The sequence below is a fragment of the Perissodus microlepis genome, chromosome 23, assembly GCF_051167445.1.
Source record: "Perissodus microlepis isolate ML-2025 ecotype Zambia chromosome 23, ASM5116744v1, whole genome shotgun sequence".
Lineage (NCBI taxonomy): Eukaryota > Metazoa > Chordata > Actinopteri > Cichliformes > Cichlidae > Perissodus > Perissodus microlepis.
Window position 1 is genome coordinate 7,027,142 of NC_140482.1, and position 21,678 is coordinate 7,048,819.

At 41.6% G+C, this 21,678-nt stretch overlaps 1 protein-coding gene across 3 annotated transcripts; it reads left to right on the forward strand.

Annotated features, from left to right (window-relative positions):
• The first annotated feature begins 1,083 nt into the window (after window positions 1-1,083).
• Window positions 1,084-19,945, forward strand: jam2a (junctional adhesion molecule 2a). Of its 3 annotated transcripts, XM_084921793.1 has the most exons (11): window positions 1,084-1,569; window positions 7,766-7,831; window positions 8,043-8,153; window positions 11,526-11,675; window positions 11,786-11,973; window positions 12,201-12,303; window positions 13,151-13,258; window positions 13,399-13,414; window positions 16,313-16,384; window positions 18,864-18,897; window positions 19,055-19,945. In XM_084921793.1, the coding sequence occupies exons 1-11, from the start codon at window positions 1,521-1,523 to the stop codon at window positions 19,091-19,093; spliced, it is 936 nt and encodes a 311-aa protein (XP_084777919.1). In that variant the 5' UTR covers window positions 1,084-1,520; the 3' UTR covers window positions 19,094-19,945. The 3 variants fall into 3 exon arrangements, with proteins under 3 accessions (XP_084777919.1, XP_084777918.1, XP_084777917.1); XM_084921792.1 differs by lacking the exon at window positions 16,313-16,384 and having other exon boundaries at window positions 1,087-1,569; window positions 13,402-13,414; XM_084921791.1 differs by lacking the exon at window positions 16,313-16,384 and having other exon boundaries at window positions 1,088-1,569.
• Window positions 19,946-21,678: the final 1,733 nt, after the last annotated feature.

Here is a 21,678-nt window from a genome sequence, read left to right on the forward strand (position 1 = left end):
TTCAGGTTTAATGAGAATTACTTTGCTTAAATAAGCTTTTGATTGCACCATACTTTAAATGTCAGTGCTTTTTTTTCTCTGTTAAACACTCGTTATTATTTAAGTCCATCCTATACAAAATTACAAAATAGTTCTTAAAAAGATCGTGAGCAAAAGCATAATTGGACAGGATCACTTTCAGAACCGCTTACAACGAGACCTCATGTGAAATCCAAGTGAAATCATGAGCTCATACTCACAAAACACGGAGAGATTTTCAGAGTTGACGAATGAGTAACTTGAAAGAAAATTCTTTGCCCAACAACTTGTTTTCTGTTATGATGGAAAAGCTGAAATACATTTACTGTTTTTGAACCTTGAAGGTGCCCGGCACAGTTTTAATGACGCCAACTTTCTGCTCTTTAAACCCAAATTAGTTTTAATTAATTTACAGAAAATATTTGGGTTTGTTTTTGTACTGTGGACATACTGTAAAAAAACAACAACAAAAAATCAGACATTGCTGTTCTTTTCTGTCATTTTTCTGTTTATCCATGACTTAATTGCTTTGGCGTAGTATGGTGATTATCATTAAGAAAAGCTAGCTGTAAAATACCATTTAAAGTTCAAAATCTACACACAATGTTCATCAGGTGGGCCAAATTGGAGTCTTTGCTGGGCCTATTCTGCGCCCCGGGCCTTATGTTTGGCACCCCTCCTTTGATAACGCAAACGATTTCAGACCTTTACAGTTCTTCTATTAACTCCTAATTCGTAGTGTTGCATCTCAGTGTGTGTCCTCTGCTCCGACAGATCACCTGTTTCATGATTACTGAAACCAAAGAGATTTTTGAGCAACCTGGTAACATCAAAACTGTTTAAATACTCCATATTGATTCTGACTGTTTCTAACAAACTTGTCTCCAACATTGAAGGAAGAAACTGTAATATGTGTGTGTTTCTACGTGGAGTGGGCCTCAAAGTTCAGCATAACTCGCGGGTCTCCCTCGGGGTTCGGTATTAAGGCGGCCACACCTTTGCTGCCACACCACCGCTATGTGGCCACTTGGCAGTGCAGTGCGCGTCTTGGACACGGCGCTGCGCTCTCGGCGCTCCGCCGCTCTGCTCATCAGAGCTCACTCCGCCCTCCCTCCCTTTCTCCCTCCACCTCAATCTCAACCAGCCGCCCAGCGAGAACAGAGAGCATCCATTCGCGTCTCTCTGACAGTGACAGAGGCTGCTCGCCATTGCTCACCGCACTTTTCAGCCGGGACGTCGATCTCGCTGACTGCTCCGTGCAGAAGTTGCGACTTCACGCTCGTCTGTTTCTCGTGCCAGGAGCTGAGCGCCGGGTCGGTCCGGTTGCTTGACACACACGCACACGCGCGCTCACACACCCTCCCGGGAGATCAGTTTATTCCCTGGATGCCGGATGAATTATCTGGGAGTTGCGAACAAGTGAACAACAAAGCCGAGGCTCGGGATCTGCCTCCTCGCTCCTTCCTCCGAAGACGAGACTCCAGGCAGAGTTGGGGACGATAATGATGGGGACGTCCCTGTATCTTCCTGTTGTGATTTTACTGATGCAATGTAAGTGGAAAATGGAAAGTGTTCATTCGAAGAAGTTGCTCTTACAGTGTTCCCTTTTATTTACTTTTCTAGACGAGGGCGAAACCATTACGAATCATTAAGAACCGATTCTTTAAAAGGTGCTTGAAAGCCTAGATGTTTATATTGTGGGGAAATTATTCTACGGATTTTCACTGAAGTCATAGTACAGCTTTGGTCTGCTTTCTATAAACATGATTTGGAAGATGAATATATGGAGGAATTTTTCATTTCATGTTTTTTTCTTTTTTGGATTCACGTAATTGTTCATTTGCAACTCCCCCCGCCGCGGTTTAGTTGAACCCCCTCTGAGAGAGTGGGCCGTGGTGACGGTGCAGCCAGGCTGGGTTCCTACAAGCTGGCCCCAAAGTTGTATTGGCCTGGTGCCACTTAAGGGTGTGGGTGTTATGTTGGTGGCGGGTGGGTACCCATTTTTGGCAGAATAAGCCACAGATCTCCGCGTGAGGTCAGCGTTTGGATTTCTACCAGAAACTTCAAGCTGGTTTTCACCGTGACACGGAGTTTGTTTGTTTGTTCAGGGGCGGTGGGCGGGAAGAAATCAGGAAATTGGAAACACAAAACACAAAAATTTTAAATGTATTTTAAGGCGCAAATAACAAGAAAACATCTAAAGAGGGCTGATCATCCTGCACGGAGACGCAGGAAGGAAGAGTGCTGTTTGGGGCTTGAGCGTGAGATGGATGTGATGAGACAGTGAGAGTGAGTCACGCACATTTTACTCACATTTCGCCACCTGTCAGGACTCCGGGTCAGAGTTCACAGAGCTGTGTGTTTTCAGTCCCGCTGTGATAGAAATCACTCGTCATGTGGCTCAATTGATGGATGTCAGCAGGTGAGAAGAGCACCATTGAGACCCCCCCCAGCTCCACTGCTACTTGTACATTGCATTGTTTAAAAGGGGGGGGGGGGGGGGGGGGAGAGAAGAAGTAGAAGAGGAAATGTTTTGGGTGGGTCTCTGGCAAGTGATCCTGAAGCTTCTATATCACCTCACTCACACACACACACACACACACACACACACACACACACACACACACACACACACACACACAGTTTAAGTAATATCTCCAACCTCACCCTCTCGCACACATGCACACATATATCCACACATCAACTCCCTCATATCAACCTCTCCCTCTCACACACACTCTCTCATGCTGTGTCTGTCTGAGACAGCTGTTGCTCACAGTCTTACAGTCATACACAGACTGGCTTTGTTCAAATGGAGAACACACACACACATACGCCCGCACAGTCAGTCGTCATCCTGTTTTCCTGAGCACCCCCCCTCCACAGCCTTGAAACGTGTTTGCCCTCCACGTTCATGCTATCTACATCACGCAGGCAGACAGGATATTTCCTATGGGTCCATCTCCCTCCCTCTTTCATTTGTTCTCTGTTAATTTGAATAAGTGCCTTAATTATTACTGCGCCATGCTTTTGACCTCGGCACAGCCCTGGCAACACCCGCCTCAGTCTCTGTAATACTCAGAACGGACCGCGTAATGAGAGTAAAGCTGAGTGCCAAGGAGTGAGCGTGCCATCCTTCTGTTTTTTGCTCAGGGAAGAGGGTGGCTGTCCCTCCTGTGAGTTTAAGCAGTAGCACTGTTTGATTGATGTTAATGCCATGCACGACATCCGTGTGTGTGTCTGTGTGTGTTTTAGTTTTTTTCCTTCCTGTGTTGGTGCTATTGTTAGTCTTTCCCGTGCTTCAGAACCACCACAGGCCCACAGAAGCAGCATTTTAATTACCGCTGTGGCCAAATCCGATGCTATATTGGAGAATCACCAGAGACCTGCTGCTGTGGTACTTATTATAATAATCTTTTTCATCTGGCAAATCTAGTGCAACACTGTAGCCCCTCACTAGGCTATTTTGCTGTTCACTTGACCAAAGTAGTTGAAGTCCACCTGGATTGGTGGAAAAGTGTAAAACAGAGTTGATTTTCAACCCCTAGTGGTCCATACTTATGTACTGTGTAGTTAGTCTGTAGTTAGGATACTCAGCACTCGGTGCCGGTAATAGTCCTGCTAACTGGAAATGATGTTAACCCAAATCAGTCTGCTCTGTCTGATGGTGGTTTTGTACTCATCTATCAGGGCTCCGTGCATTAGCTTCTATGGATGTTCCAGTTTTTGGCTAAGATCCCAGATTCGTCCAGGATTCAGTGTGGTGGTTTACATATTTGCCTAACAATCAAAATCAATCCTGGAAGGAGATACAAATCTCTTTGGGACTCGGTCAGGAAAGGCGGTGTAAAAATCAGCCAAATGAAAACATGCGGTGCGCTCTGACAACCTCCGGTGACTAACGGAACAATTTGGAGATGTTTTGTATGTCTTATAAGATTACGCTGTCCATTTGGATGCAAATGCCAGTCATTGTTTAAAGCAGTCCTAATTAAGTCCCAGCTCTTTAACTTTTATTCTTGGACTCTACTCCACTGGCTCTGCATGGATCACAATTCAAGATGATCCTTATTTAGGCTTGCTGTAGCATAAACAGCAAGGCTGAAAAATTAAGATGACGTCTAGATGAGTAAAAGTCTGTCCCATATATCTATTGTGTATATAACAGACGAATAATTAAAAACTCCCACAAAACATTTAAATTAAAAAATAAAGTGTTAAATAAAACTTGGCAGTACTTACCGCAGGGTTCAGAGGCTGATCAGATTAATCAGACGCTCCCTCATCAAAACAGCTCTCGGGACGGGTTTTTTGTGTATTTTGTTTTCTACATTCTGCTGGAAGTAGGACAATGGTACGTTGACCAACATCCCAAAACAGGCAGCTGTAGCTGACAGGCCAGCTAGACCTCACCTCTGCTTATTAAAGTTCAGCTCTATTCAGTTTTATTCATACAGCACTACTTCAGAAGAGCAGTCACCTCATGGGGCTTTATATTTTAAGGAACTGGACCACTCCACCGTGTTGGTGCTGTTGTTGCCTTTTAGAATATTTAATTGAATTGTATGATAAATAATATGGTTTTCGTGCAGGTTTGCTAATGTTGGCAGATGACTCCATACACTGCTGCAAACCTGGTCATTTCTAGCTACAAGAAAACCCCCACATAAAACATATTGGAAGCCCAAATACTAGCTGAGATTGAGCTTTTCTCCGATTAAAGGTAGAATGTTAAAAATCTCACCACTAGATGTCACTAGATTGCAGATTGCAGGGTCATTTCTGTTTTCGTACCTTTCCCGACTCATCTGCATAATCCTAGCTTTGGTGGCCACTGCAGGACAAACAACTCTGGCGGCCATTCATCTGTAGTGAGCGTAAACTGTCAGTCCATTGTTTACCTCCAGATGTCCACATCTATTTATTATGACGAGTCTGCAAAACTTTGAAACAAGTTCAATACGAGTCCGTGAGCCAAGAAAGCTCACTTCTGTCCGATGACAGTGATACCGAGGTGAATTGTTGAGGATATCCTGAACTTTTCTGTCAGTAAACGCTGCTGTTTTTGCCGCTGTTAGCTATTGTTAGCTGCTGTTAGCGAAACTTTCTTTGAACTGGATCTAACACTGTCTGACTCTGACACTTAGAAAATAAAGTCTCACACACTGTAGCAATGAAATCAAACAGTTTCGCAGGGGGAAAGTGTGAGTTTTAGAAACTTGAGCCTAACATTGGCTGGTATAATATTAGCTTAAAGACAGCTGTTGTTGTTGTTTAGCCTGCTCTTGTTGGCGATGTCCATTTTACCCACTGTATTCAAGATGGCGAGGCAAGATGGCTCCTGTGTGTTTGATTAATTGATTAACTTAAAAGTTTATGAGAATGCATCAGTTTGATATTAAATAAATGTAAAAAAAAATAACTGTACCTTTAAGACGTCGCTACCTTAAGACAGCTTTTTTTCTCCTGATTGTCTAAACAGAATATGTGTGTATATATGTATATATATATATATATATATATATATATATATATACATATATGTGTGTGTGTGTGTGTGTATGTATGTATGTATGTATGTATGTATAAGGAAAAAACACAATAGGTCTGCTTTAAATTCACCCACATGAGCAGCAACAGATGACACAACATCAAAGTGGCATCCAGGGGTCAGTGGGTCAACTTTTGCTTGCTGGCAGTCGTCTGTGAGCTTGAATAACATTTGTTATTTACTCGACTTACACAGCAGACTGTAAAAGCTACACCATGTTAACATTATCCACCACGCAGTTTTGAAATGATCCGAACGGGCCATGTGTTCATTGTCTGCCTCGACGCCTTTGTAGTTAATTGAGGACAGTGGAGCTGACAGCGTTCGTAGCAGCAGAGCACAGAAAAGCATGACAGAGGCAGCGGGACCTCACTTGCAGAGCCTCTCTGCTCATTTCTTTAAGTGTGCACTTTTATGTGTATGTGTCATGCACACAAAAGCGCACTCAGTGTGGGCACGTTGTCAGCCCTGTTACATTTCTTCTTTCTCAAAGAGACACCCTTCAAGGTGGCGGCAGGCCTGGTCTCACACTATGTGACAAGAGCTTCTTCCTCTCACAGTCCTACTGTCTGAAAGGATCTCCTTCGCCTTCAATCCCACTCTCTCTTTTATTCATGCTTCTGCGGGTCTCTTGTCCCCCCCCCCGCCCTAACCGACCTCCCCCCGGTTGCCTCACTCTCCTCCACTCCATTTGTATTCTATTCTTAGGGCCGCTCATCTCTCCTTGATCGTTCATTCTTGTCCCTTTTTTAATCTCATTGTATCTCCCTCCCTCGTCTTGTTCACCCTCAAGTGAGACAATGGCTCCTCTGAGGGCGTCGCGATATGCGAGCCAAAGCTACGATGATAATCCTGTTACACTGCTGCAAGTCAACGCACAGCAATGTGAAGGCGAGCGAGGAGGAGCGTGTGGAGGGAGAGCGTGCACTTTTAATTCACTTAGGTCAAAGTTTGACCAACTGAAGCTGGTGTAAACTATGCAAACGTCACGGAAAGCTTTAAAACAAAAAGAAAAAACCTTGAGTGTGCTTGATGCTGCATTTGGAAAATGACATTAGGGTGGTGCTTATGTAAAAAAGTTACTTATAAAAATAGCAGCCATTGTGCAAATTTGTGTGAGAGACCTTTAGAGCGCATAGAGCTGAACAGTCAGTTTGACTGGCCATCTCCATGTTGTAGTTCACACTTCCTGTCTTTTGTCTCAGCTTGGCCGGCATCCTTCCACCTCACCCCTCCTGCCACAGGGAAACCTTCTCTTACTCACTGTAATCTGGTGACAATGGGCCCTACACAGGAAAGTGGAGATGTGACAATATATGTTGTCACACTTATGTTTAAAGTTACAACCATGAGATTTGAGTTGTGCTGTTTCCAGGAACAATGGCAGGAAAGTGTGTGTGTGTCTGTGTGCGTGCTTGCAAGGGCGAGGGAAGTTAATGAGTTTTCAAGAACGTATGAAGAAGAAATCCTCTTTTAGCCAATTGAGTTTTTTAGAAGTTTTGAAGACCATAATGTTCCCCAGTACCCCAGAGGCCCATTCAACATTTATTCTGTAATTTCCCAGCTGTGCAGCCTTCAGTCTGAAAACCTTTTTCAGGCTGAAGTTAGACTCTCTGTGTGTTTTAGTGCTTTTCCTGTTCCTGCCTTCACGATTCCGACCTGCTTCTCCATCGTACGTCCTTCACCCATCCTTAACCTCTAATAGGACGACCAGACAGTAATCCCCCCCCTTAAACCAATCAGCACGCAGGAAACGCAGCTGCTTCCTCTTCCTGTGTCAATGACACACAGATATCAGGGAAACCCAAACATAGGTAGAAGCTAATGCCTACCATACATCAGGTTAATCTGACCCAGCCTCCCCCCCTCCCCAATGTAATGACTGGTGACTCTTTCTATCTAAACATACAGCAGGCTGCTCCTTAACTCCGCGGGATTAAATCGACAGAGGGAGTAATCCCGTCCTTAACTCCAGATATCCTGGAGAAAGACGACTGACGTCTTTACCTCAGACAGTGGAGCGAGACACCAGAGACGGCCATTAAGTATTCTCCTCTTGCAGTTAGCGGGCAATGTGGAGCACTTTACCCAATTCACCTTGCCCCCTAATGGATGATGAGTGATATTGCATTCTGAACTGCTCTCACCTCTCGTTTTATCTCCCACTCTCACTCCCCTCTCCTCCTCTTTCACCAGGTTCCCCCTCCGTTCCTGTCACAGTGACGACCAACAGACATAAAGTGGAGGTAGAGGAGCACAAAGGTGAGGCGGGAAAATAAATAAATAAAGCAGCCCTCCTGTTTGCCGCTTCCACGTTTTGGTCTTTTTTGGTTTGTTTTTTCTAACCAAGCTTCTATCTGATTCTCTCTGTCAAAATAAATCATAAGGCTATAAATAGACCAAGCAGTTAAAAATGCCACTGATCCTTTGCTGCTGTGGAATAAATATCTCATTGGTCACACTCCCTCTTTAGATGCAGTGCTGTCCTGCATATTCTATACAGAAAAAGACCAGCAACCGCGCATCGAATGGAAGAAGAAGGGGAAAGACGTCTCCTTTGTGTTCTTTGGTGGAAAGTTTCGAGGTGAGAAAGCATCCCGTCGCTCTCCATCTTCTCGGTGAACAAACAGGACATTTGTTGTAATCAGCTTGCAGTACCAGCTGGATAGGGTGTGCCACACAAAAACCCCCCACAAAAAAACAAAACACTTGGGTACGGGTGAGATATTTCACAGTCTATGTGTCTCTTGTCCTTGATCTCTCATCTTTATGTTTTAGGATTTGAATTTAATGGGTGAAATAAATAATGAATCGCAGCAGCTTTCACCCGGGCCAGTCATTTTTAAAGGCGGTGCAGTTAGCCTGACAGTTTTCTCAAATATGTCAAGGCTTTGAAATGCCTTTGACCCATCGCTGCCTCTTCATTGGCTGCTTTACGGCTGAAGTTAGTTTTAAAGGTGCTATGAATAGTTACTGTGTTCATAATGTGAGGCTGCTTCTTAGAAATTGCTGCTATATCTTGTGAATTCATGACAAGCCTTGCCATGGAAGTCGTCCTTTCAAGCTGTTATCTCTCTGAGATAACAGCTTTTTGATATGGAGTTATGTAAACTGCACGACTGCAGATTGTAAAATTTATTATTTTAATTTCAGCTGAGATATCATGTTATAGTTTACTGTTTTAAGAAAAATTCCCCAGCCCCTTAGGTAGAGGGGATTCCCCAACCAGGAGTACTTGATGTAGCTGGGACATATATGTGGAAATGTCAGTTTAACTGTTACAATTGAACAACCAAGTGGTGGTAAAGTTAACAAATTGTGGGGGGAAACACCAAAAAGAACCAAGGAAGGATTAATATATATATATATATATAATGGTCCAAAAATCAAGAGGAAGTTCAAATAGATTACTGAAAGTATGGCTATTATATGAAAGTATTATCTAATATTACTAATAAACAAATTAGCTTAACATAATAGATAAACACGTAAAACAGTGGCTAGCTAAAACGTATTCCTAGCTTTTAAAATGTTGGCTAACCGTATTGATTAACTGTTAAGCTAGTAACTTAAAGTATGGATAAACAGTTGGAATGTTTAGCTAACCACTGGTAATGTTTAGGTGTAGTAGCTAAAAGGTATGTATGAATAATATTAAAATAAATACTGGATACATTTGAACACCAAAGGTCACAAAAAGGTTGTTGGGAACCAGTTTCTTAGGAAGACAACAAGCTAATATTTGGTCAATATTTGGTATGGCCACCTTTATTCTCCATCACACTCTTTGGCAGCTTTCTTGTCATGTCTTTAAGTAGTCTTCAGGAATTATTCTCCAGGCTTCTTGAAGGACATCCAAAGCTCTTCTTTGGATGTTTCTCCCCTTTGTTCTGTTCTCTGTCAACATGCTTCCACACTGCTTCAGTAATGTTGTGGTCTGAGCTCTAGGGACTCATAGTGCTCCATTGTGTGTTTTTCTATCCAGATATGCTTTTACTGCATTGACGTGTGTTTGGGATAACTGTCATGCTGAAAAATGAAGCTGTTGCCAATAAGATGCTTTCCAGATGGTATTGCATCATGAATCAAAAACTGATGGTGCTTTCCTCCATTCATAATTCAATCAATTTTTGCAAGATCCCGAGCACCACTGGCTGACATGCAGCCACAAACCAGATGGCTGTAGACACTGTCGTACCTTTCCCCTGACCTCCTCTGTATATACTGACAATGATTTAAACCAAATATCGAATCAAATAGAATTTTTCATAGATTAAACTAAAGAAATGGGAACAAATGAGGCTGCTAGTAACAAAGCGCCCAAAGATACAATTTAAAATTGCTAAGTTGTTTGTTATGTGTAGACACAACACTGGTTCATCTCTCAAGTTAGGTGCTTTTTTCACTCTTGAATAAGTCGGCGTTAAGTGGGTTAACACACACACACGCGCGCACACACACACACACACACACACACACAAAAATCCTTCTTCTGAGAATGGTCAGGTACAAGCACTGGACTGAAAATGAGTGAAAAAGCAGCCAAATAAAAACTTTGAAAGACAACTTTAAAGGCTTACAAGAAAGTGTGGCTCCATGGAAGGAAATGTAAAGAAATGAAGGGTTATCCAACACTTGCACAGCGCTACATCATTGGAGAAAATGCATAATAGTTTTCTAAATTCTTAAAAGTTGATTTATGTAAGTTTCATAGTGAATACAGAATGATTTCTTGTCTTGGCTAAAAACCTAACCTGATGAAATCCCTGTAACTAAAGCCATTTATTAGTGCAGTGCGAATACCAAGTAAATATAGGACCAGTGTTACAGATACCAATGCTTGAAAGCAGCTTATGTAGGGAATAGCAGTGTTTGATCATTTATGAGATGAATCCTCATCAATTTGCAAATTATTTTAATACATTTTAATGTTATTTTTTACAGTAAATTTAAATAACTAGTAAATCATTGTGATTTTTACTTTCCAGCTAATTTCAGCTTTTCATGTATTTGAAACTTTTTTTTTTTGGGAGACCGGAAGTATAACCGTGTCTGTCTCTAAAGCACTTTGGGTCCACTTCGTATGAGGTACATTGTCTTTCATAAAAAAATATACATATATAAATTTAACATACTGAACCTAGCAGATAAAAACAAAGCATCAATCTGATCATGCTAGCATGTCTCTAAGACAGAGGTGTTCAACTCCAGGCCTCGAGGGCCGGTGTCCTGCAGGTTTTAGATCTCACCCTGGGTCAATACACCTGAAGCAAATCATTAGTTCATTACCAGGCCTCTGGAGAACTTTAAGACATGTTGAGGAGGTCATTTAGCCATTTAAATCAGCTGTGTTGGGTCAAGGACACATCTAAAACCTGCAGGACACCGGCCCTTGAGGGCTGGAGTCAGACACCCCTGCTCTAAGACCATCCAACCAAAATATCGGTAGTATCCGTATCAATTTTTAGATCGATCCGCCCACCTTTACCAGTGATACACACAAACCCCTGACGATGAAGTAGAGCGTACAACAGGCTGGACACAGGACAGCCACTCAATAGCTGTACCAGATTATTACCCACACACAAACATGCACTCCGTGGCTGTCTGATCAGACTTGGACATTTGCGTTTTCACATACACCTCCATTGGGTAATGTCTACAAAAGTCCAGGGTTCAGTGCATGTGTGTCACATCCAGTAGCTGCATGACAGTATAAGAAATCCTCAGTGTTGGGTTTACAGCGACTCAAAATGTCTCCAAATTATAGCAGTGGTTAAAAAAAAAAGAAAACATTTAATTGTAGATTATTTTACTCATGCTGCAATTGTTCAATTGCTACTGGTTATTAAATTTTGGGTGGCAGTATTGCAGTCCGTAGATTATAACATGCAGTGGCTGTAGCCCACAGCCATGGAAGACATTTCCACTTCTGACCTTCTATTCTTTCTCTCAGGTCCCTTTGAGGGGCGGGCGACCATTGAAGGAGCGACAGTGACGCTGAAAAAAGTGACCCAGGAGGATGCTGGAGAGTACCGCTGTGAGATCAGTGCTCCTAAAGACTCTGTCAGCCTGGGCGAGACCAATGTAACGCTTAAAGTCCTAGGTACCACTGACTGAGATGAGAATCTGTTGTAATAAGAACATTCAAACTATTTTAAAGATGGGAATGTTTTTTTGCTTACATTGGTGTGATTTTTCTGCCCGTTCTTTTAGTGCCGCCTCAAACCCCACTCTGTGAAATCCCCAGCTCAGCAGTGACTGGCTCAGTGGTACAGCTGAGCTGCAGGGACCAGCACAGCATCCCACCTGCCACTTACTCCTGGTACAAGGACAACCAGCCAATGAACCCGCCCCGTCATGCCAACGCAACCTATCTAATCAACTCGCGCACAGGAGTTCTGGTGAGACAAATAAGTGTGTGTGCATGCAGATAAAGAAAACCAGGGAAATGTTGCACACTGTAGTATCGTGTAAGCATAAAGATGCTTCTGCTGAGTTGCTCTTCGGTTTGATACAAGGTAGCATTCCTGATTCTTCCTCAGGGACACGTCAGGACAGAAGACACTTCACTTTAAAGCGTGCTCTTTTTAATAATAGAGGTTTGTTGGTTGGTTTTTCTCTTCCACAGGAGTTTAAATCTGTAGCCAAAGAGGACACTGGCCGATACAGTTGCCTGGCGTCCAACGGAGTGGGACTACCCAAGATGTGCGAGGCCAAGCATATGACGATAGGTGTGTGTGTGTGCGTTTCCACACTAAATCCCGCCTCATCCCCCACACCTTTCAGCACCAGACAAAATCAAGGATGCAGTGGAGAGGAAAAGCCCACTAAGTTCATTCCACCCTGCTTCTAAAGTCTGGACACATTTATAGCCTAGCCTACAGTTTGAAGAGATCCTGTGGCCAGTGTGGGCCAAATTACAAAATTTCAAATGATGCTGTTGATGAAAATAAGTGCTAGGCTTGTTAATAAATCATGTAATGTGCTCTACGTTAATGCACACTACCATTTAAGCACTTAAAGTAGACCTGTTATGCTCATTTTCAGCTCCATATTTTTTTATTCTTGGACTGTGCTGGAGCAGCTGTGCTTGATTTTAAAACGTAGTTTATTTTACACTGAGCCTGGTGCAGTCCATCTGTCTGAAACTAGCTCCTCCCACTTGTTTCCCATTGGCTCATTAATGTTTTAACAGCAGGTGGGTGGAGCTTTTGCAATCACAGATGGCCATATTAGGGGTTGCCGCTCTCAGTGACATCACACAGAGCCACGAGGGGAGAAGCCTGTCTAAAACAGAGCATTTACAGCAGTCTGTGACCTGAGCTTGTGGCTCACAGGCATTAATTATACATTTGGTTATGTTTAAGAGGAGCATTCATCATTGTAACTGTATATATATGACAAAAAGAAAAGCATATTAAGTGGACTTTATTAAATTATAGGAACGCTGCAGTACAGCTTCCCACTTTAGGAGATTATTTTTCTTTATTTGCTGCTTCCTGATTTATCTTGTGTCTCGCTGCTTCAATAAATTAGCGAGTAAACAGCTCATAATTCAGTCTTCATTCACACTTCCAGAGGACGTCAACATCACAGCGATAGTGGCAACAGTGTTGGGGGTCTTCCTGGCCGTGCTCATCTGTGGATGCGGCGGTTTCCTGTTACAGAGGAACGGCTTCTTCAGCCGTGAGTTTGTGTGGCTGTCTTGGCAGTCCGATAACCACTCCACAGTGCACCAATTAATATAGAAACTGTTTTCAATTCCCGCCAAAAAAAGAATGACATTGACTCTGTTTTCTCTTCCACGGTCCCGGCTCATTCATCAGCAGGACACAGAGGAAGGTAAGAGCTTTGTGATTAAATTAACATTGATGTGAACAAACACAAGCTAATATCTTACACGCTGAAGTCGAGGGGAGGCGGTGGGGAGGGGTGGATTGTTGTTGCACTTAGCCGGCCTGTCTGCATCTGTGTGCTGAGTCAGGACTGTATGGAGTGACAGCTGTGGCTGTGTGTGTGTGTGTTTTCATTTGAGATGCAGCAGTGCCTGCTTTTCAACTCACTGGGTCATTTGATTGGCGGCAACAGATGCAAAACCCTGGGAAAAAGTTTTTTTGCTATTATTTTGATTGATTTTTTTTTTTTTTAGAATTGATTTCCACTTCCAGGCAGATGTACTAATGTTGAATTCATGTCAAAATACAGCCAGACAGATGACCACTCCACCCGCCTCCTCCCTCCTCAAAACAGGGCTGTGGGGGAAACAATCAGTGCAACATAATTATGGAATAATTACAGGCTGTTAATCAGCAAGAAGGAAAATATTGGCAGTAGAAGGAATTATAGGCAATTAAACTGATTGGACGGGTAATTTGAAAAGGATTATTTGGATATTGAAGAATGAGAGTGTGGCATAGCTGAAGGCGCTTACACCCATCTTACAGACACTGCCCTCCAAACACACCAGAGTGGGTGTAAAGAGGTTCCAGAAGACACAGAGACATAAATGCATAGCCTCGTATCCCAGGTCTGACTCACCTGACTTTATGTTATTTGATTACTGGCTTGTTACTGCTTGGAGTTTGATGGGGAGTCAGCATTGAGCTCTCCTTAAAGCTGATGCGAAAGCTCTTTGTCTGGGTTAAAGTCTGATGCTTATCCTGCTGAGCTAACTGGAGTTGTCAGTGTCAACTTCCTATTTATAGAACAGGCTTCTTCACAAAGAATCAAAGACAATGCGACATGATTTCTGACGCACCGATAGTGGGTACAAATTTACTGAGCGGCGATGCAGATCTAGATTGTGGCATCTAAGAGAAAAATGGTCCCTCGGGCACCTGGTTAGATGGATGAATGTTATTTCATGCTGAGGACTGACAGCGGATGTGTTTTCAGTCGTCGTGGATGAATGTTGGTTGAATGAAGCACAGTTCGGACTGTTCTGGCTTTTTTTTAGGATACTAAAAAGCGTCCGGCTTGTTTAGCTGCGGTCACGTTTAGTTGCTCACTTAAGATCTTGTTGGAGAATATTAGCTAAAGAAGAAGGAAACAGTTTACTTCTTTTATTTCAAATGAGGCACTAGTGATTTCACAGTGTATGGTGAATACTTGAAATGATCGGTTGTAGTAAGGAACTAGATATAGTACAGGTCTTTAAAGGTACAGTCAGCTGTACACATAAATATGCATTCTTTGGTTTGTGGAGTTAAGGAGGTAAAGCAGGAACTGATTGGAAGGTTGGTGGTTCGATCCTAAATATCCTTGGGCATGATACTGAACCCCAAGTTGCTCTCAGCTGCAGTCGTCAGTGTTTCAGTGTTTGATAGAAAGCACAGAGCACAGTTTGTGGAAGCCACCATGTTCTCCTCCATCCTAATTACAGTGGCTGAAATGGACATTGCTGTTCCACCAAACTGCGTTTTACGTATGTGGCTAGAGCCTGACCACGTGTAGTCCACTAATGATGGAGAAGAGAACTCATGGTCATTCACATGCTGCAAGCTTTGCTTATGTTTTTGATTCATTGTGTTTTTAGTTAGTCTACCATTCTAGCAAAACAAGCTTTTTTCTGCCTTTAGCAGTAGTTTGTTATTAAATCAGTTCAATCCAAATTTTAATTTGATTTGAATTTTAATTCATGTGTACGACTTCAGACTTAAATACGAATGATCATGCCTATGTTTAATCATCTGAGAAGAGGTCTCCCACACCAAAGAAGTGAAAACGTGAAGGAAAGAGTTAACGTGACTGGCATTTCATAAACAGGCTTATTTATTCCCGATATTGTCACAATTACTTACTCTCAGCTTATTAGAGATTAGCTAATGTTAGGAGGGTAAGAAAACAGAAATTAATTGCCTGTAATCTGCAGTCTACTGACACCTAGTGGTGAGGTTTTGCACACTGTGCCTTTAAAGGGGCCTAAACTGGAGCCTTGGGTAACTCCAGCTATTAAATGCATTGCTCAAACAAAAGGTAGTCACACAGTTTGAACTTTTTAATACTGCGGTGTTGGATTGCTGCATGTGATTGGCTGCATGCTTGCTGGTTTATGAAATGTCATTCATAAAGTGTGCTCAAATAAGCTTGAACATCTTGGTTTACTTCTCTATGTAATTTAAAAGTGGGCTTGAACATATTAGTTCTGCCTATTTTGATTCTTACTTTTTCATTTGGGTTTCCAACGTCTGTTGGAATTCAGGTCATTGCTCAAATATTAGATGGACTATTAGGACTTCTGCTACTAGTAATATTATTCCAAAGATGAGAGTTAGAGGTCTGGCATTGCTAAAAACTACACACAAATGACCATAAAACACTGGTCAGGGTCATTTCTTTGCTTGTTTTGTTGCAGAATGACAGAATCCACTATGATTCAACATGCCTGACTAAAGTTAAGCATATGCGTGAATATCATTGTTGTCCAACCAGCAGTTCCAGAGACATAATTGGTTGGGCGCCTGTGCATGTTAATTGTGGTATCTTTTGGCTTTCCAGGTATAAATCTGAATGCACAATCCTGTGGAGTAAATTTAACAGAGAGCTAAATGCATGGAATAGAAATCAAATGTGGAGGTTGACAGATTTAGGTTACAAATGTTCAAGCTTTCCAAACCAACAGTTAAGCTGCACATCTTTACGGATGACTTCACACTAATACTCACACTCCAAAGCATGGTGTGCAGTACAAGTCCACGAGGGCATGCTTCTTGTTAAAGCCCATGCCCTGACCCCCCGCAGGTCATTTTGGATCTCCCAGTGTCATGGTGCAGCCCACATCAGCAGCCAAACCCTGCACAGAGCTGAGGACATGTGAGTGTGGCACATTAGGAAATAAAATAAACAGACATAACTGCTTCGCAGACAGCGAGACTTTGGAGGAACCGCAGAACCTGACCCACCATTAAAACCATATGTTGTTTTGGCTGTTTGTGTTGGGATTAAACAAACGAGATAACGTGTTAATTACTGAGCTTTAGAGGTGCCGGTAAGAAGATTTCTTTTGCTCACAGAGAGCCGAGGTACTTGTTTCCTGTCTTCATTTAAAGCTGAACATCTTTTTGGCTACAACTTTAAATTTACTGGCTAAGTTATGGGTTATTGATTTTTTTAGCCTAACTTATAGTCCTGCGTAGAATTTGTTCGAGAAAAGCACATTTGTTTTATTTAAAATAACACTTAGCCCACTGATTATGGGGCACTGTGCTACTAAATGTAATGGAAAATCTTCACTTTAGCTGGACCGGTGCTGCTGCTTAAATGTTTCTAATTGAGTTTAAAGAGTATCAGTGTTTGTGGGTTAAAAATGGGCCACATAAACAGTACAATAGTGTGTACTACTCCCTCCACAGTACTCCAGTGAAACTAGAAAGAGAGGTAGTGCACATTTGTCCATAAGTGACCATTTATCAGTCGCTCACTTGAGAAATGGATCCCTCACAGGACCTCAGCAGACGGCGTCATTAAATGTACCTGTAAGAGCCACAGTGCTGGCTTTTAAAGCGCCAACTACACAGTGTTGTAGGAAAACTTTACTTTTTTCCCCGTGAAATAGTTTTTTCTTAGAGAGGATCACTTCCAAAAGACTTATTTTTGGAAGTGATTTCAAGACTATAATTAAAGCCATAGAGGTTGATGTGCCAGACACTCAGCAAGCCAAATGCATTACACAACAGTTCACAGCTCCGCTAACACGATCACTTAGACTTTTAACGCCGCGTGCCGCTGCAACACAAGACTGTTGCTAAACAAAAGGACCTTTGCACATCTCTGCAGATGCAAACAGTTCACGATGAATGATTCCAGTGTTCATAAACGGCGTTTTACAGCATCTCTGATCAATTCCACATTATGTACAGTTAAAGAAAATGAGTATGTCAAACGTACTTACAAGTCAAAGTTGACTATGTGAACTTTTTTGTTTTGAATGGTGAAAACACACCTACAGTTGGATGTATGCAGTAAAAGTTCCCTCATCTGGAAAAACACAGGTTACATTTGGTGAACGGACAGAAGTTTTCTGGTGTATCTTTAAGATTATTTGGCTTTTAGTTTCAGATTGAACACATAATTGTTACATTTAAATCACATTAAACTACATTAAAGTCTTCTCTGATTCCAGATGTTCGCAGATTCTGGTCGAAAACTGATTTTCCTGTGAACAAAATTTGGTTTTCATTTGCCAGTGAGTTTGTGTAATGAACAATTTAGGGGAGGAAATGAGGTCAAACATCATAAACGGAAGCAAGAAGTAAAAATTTCAACAGTTTTGATGATGTCTCAAATTGGCACAAATTTATCTCCATTCACAACCCAAAGAAACGTAAACATATATATATATATTTTTTTAATTTTCAACCTGATTTTTTGAAGCTGCAACTTTCACTGAGCATTGAACTCATGGCAGACAAAAGGGCAGCGCTCTGACCATCATTCAGCCTTGATTGCTTAATCCTGTAACACCGAGTGTGTCATATTTGATACACGAGTTTTTAAGATCTCTACATCTCCGAGGTGAGGTAAATTGCCCGATAGAATTTTAAGCATTAAATGTCAATGTAGCCAATATAAGTAAAACTCATACATGCAAGTTGTTTATTTTTTTTAATTGTCAGACATTTGGATAATCACTCTGTTAAAGCTCCACAGGATTAATTTTCATACATGTATTATATATTTTAACTCTTTTTTTTTTTAAATTGCAACTTTTCAATGTGCAAATCCCTCTTTTGCACTATTTAAAATGACTGTAAATGTGAAAGAAAGAAATTCAGGGAGCTGTTTTTTAACATCGAGCTTGTCATGTTGAAAGGAGATCAATAGCACTCTCATAGCTGTTTATTCAAACAGGAGACGTTAGCTTGGTGTAAAGATCGGAAATGAGAAAAGCATTACCCCGACTCTCTCCGAATCGTATCTGCTTACAGGCACATTTAAAGCTCTGATCATCACCACGGTTTTCATAATCCCACCCCTGTATACCACAGCAGTCTATAAAAATGTCGGTAACTCCTAAATAATTAACAAATTATTGTTAGAGCAATTAAAGTCTGCACATCTTGATTGATTTAAAAAGGTCTGTCATTCTCCAAATGCACATACACAAGCCCTCCTGCGACAAACTGCAGCACTTTCCTTACACTTTGCTCTCCAGTTTGTTCCAGTGCTGCCTAATGACAAGCTCGCTCTGACTGTTCTTCCTACCTGTGTTTGCCACGTGCATTATTAATACAGGCGAGATAAAACTCAGGTTAGAGCTGTCAGGTGTTCTTACCATGTTTCTGTGTTCCAGGTCCAATGTCAACTACATCCCTCCACCCCAAGAAGTAAGTGTTTGTTTTCAGGTTTGCTTCTTTCCCTCTCACTTTGCCTAAATGTAGCAGTTCGCACTTACCGGATGTTTGATGTGTGTGTGTGCTTTTTAATTTAAATCATCAGTTTATTTAGCAAACATTAATACTTGTTTTGTGTCCCTCTTCTCAGCCCCAGGATTTTAAACACACACAGTCGTTCATGCTCTGAGAAGCTGGTCTTCCTCTCCAAAAAGAAAAAAAAAAGAAAAAAAAAAAGGTGATAAGGTGCCAACACTGGATTCTGATTTTGTTTCGGACTCAGAACGAGCTCTTGATCTTCCAATACGTGCTAATTTCAATCTTTATTCCTCTGCCAATCCTTCCGGATGGTTGATGTCAAGCAAATCTGCAAGGCTTCTTTACTCTCTGGCTTTGCTGTGTATTCGCCTCTTACATTGATGTCTCCTGCTATTATGGGATTAAGTACAGTTTCATGGTACTCTGCTTCCCCCTGGTGGTCAGATGTTGAATTTGCAATTGATCTTTTTTTTTCTCAGTATAAATTTCTAAGGCTAACTGCTTTAATTACTCAATTTTTATTTTTTACCAAAGACTGATGTTTAATTTGATAGATTTCTTGTCTTTAAAAAATTGAATCATGACAGGGAATTCTCCTTAAAGCCATAAGGGAAGCATCTCAGTTGTTTTCAATAAAACTACAGCTTACCTCAGTCAGTATTTCGTCTTCGACACTGGGACCACTCGTGATCTTAGTAAGAACAAGAAGCCACTTAACAATAACGCTGAGGACAACCCCATTCCATCCTGATGTGCCTGCATGGTCTTTTTTATAAATATACATATATACTATATACCTTGTGCCTTTTTAATTTGTCTGTCTGTCATATTTATCTATGGATCACAGTTCTTTTTTGTAAAGAATTTGCCTTACTTTTTTCTTTATATGTCTTTATATTTCTGTGCCACTGATTATCAAATGGAGTGTCTGTTTTTAGGCTGTGTGAATGACTTCAGAGTTTTATTTGAATAGTGTATCAGTAATAAAGTTTTTTCTACTCAAGCCCATGTTTGTTATTACCGTGTTCCCAATGGTGGAAAGAATGCAACACGAGAAGTAGCTGCATATACACGGGAGGTGACATGTTGCGATTTATCGCTCTTTAAAACCACAAATTACGTTAAATTATCTCACAAGTTTAGAAGGGGGGGGGGGGGGGGGGGGGGGGGACTGTCACTAAAACCTGCCTGTAAGGCAGTCTATCAGTCTGAGATTGAATGGGGTGAAGTTTGCAATTACATACAATCTGTTTCTGATAGTATGGGCTCAAAATGTGGTCATAAATATTTTGTACTTGTAAAAAAGATTTGTATGTGTAAAAAGAATTTGTGTGTGCGTAAAAAAGATTTGTATGTGTAAAAAAGATTTGTGTGTGCGTAAAAAAGATTTGCGTGTGGACCTGGACCAAAAAAAACCCTGCAAGTTACAAGTACGAATTTTGACCCTATTTTTCTTCCTTTCATCTGATTGGTCAATGTCATGTCAATCACAAATGTAACAATCCAATCAGAGAACAGATGGGTTTGGCTGTCGGAGGGGCGCTTTTTTTGAACTGCAGGTCTTTGAAGGGAATAAATGCCCTTTTACATGCCAACCCAGCGTTTTCCTTCATCACCACGAAGGAAAACAGTCTGTGGTCGTCCGAGTTTGGTGATTTTTGTGTCACAGGTCTACGTGTTTAATATAGGGACTTCCACAGCCTTTTCAACAGCACTGCGGACCGCGGGGGTGGGGGCGGGCAGTGTTTTGGAAATGACAGTCTTCATTACAAAGCTTTCTTCGTTATGAATTGGCATACATGTTTTTATTGAACATTTGAAGAACCAGCAAAAAAAACAGAAACTCTTGTAGAGGACATAAAGTCAGAGATAGAAAAGACAAGGAGCAGGTGCATCAAGTACAGGTAGAGCTGCTGCAAAAACCCACAGAGCCCAGCAGCCAGCGCAACAAATTCTGGATCCTTTGCTTTTAGTTAGCAGTTAGCATTAGCAGCACATCCTGCGTCCGATGTGAAAGGACTTTTATGCTGCGCACTGTGACTCACAGCAATGGTCCCGGGTCAGCCCTGACTTTGTGTTAAACTAATCCTAAAGTAATAATGGTATTTCTAACCACTGATATAGCACAACTTTATCCTTTCAACAGCTGCTGAAAGTTAGGGGACCTAGCTGCTATCTGATATTTATATAGAGATCCTCCAGCTTCAAACTGTATTACCCTTCAAGGACCTGCAGTTCAAAAAAGCGCCCCTCCGACAGCCAAACCCATCTGTTCTCTGATTGGATTGTTACATTTGTGATTGACATGACATTGACCAATCAGATGAAAGGAAGAAAAATAGGGTCAAAATTCGTACTTGTAACTTGCAGGGTTTTTTTTGGGCTAAGTCCACACACAAATCTTTTTTACGCACACACAAATCTTTTTTACACATACAAATCTTTTTTACACACACACAAATTCTTTTTACACATACAAATCTTTTTTACGCACACACAAATCTTTTTTACAAGTACAAAATATTTATGACCACATTTTGAGCCCATACTGTCCTGGCTTTATTCCTGTGACTGAGCTGCTAGCTAGCTCAGAATTAGCAGGTAGCTTTGTTGAGCTAAGTGCATCCAGTGTTGGATGGTTTAGCAGTTTGCCCAGCTAATGTTATAACTTTATGGTGGTGCTGATTGACTTAATAAAAGACCAATATTTGGTGTTCCTTTACCGATACGATATCA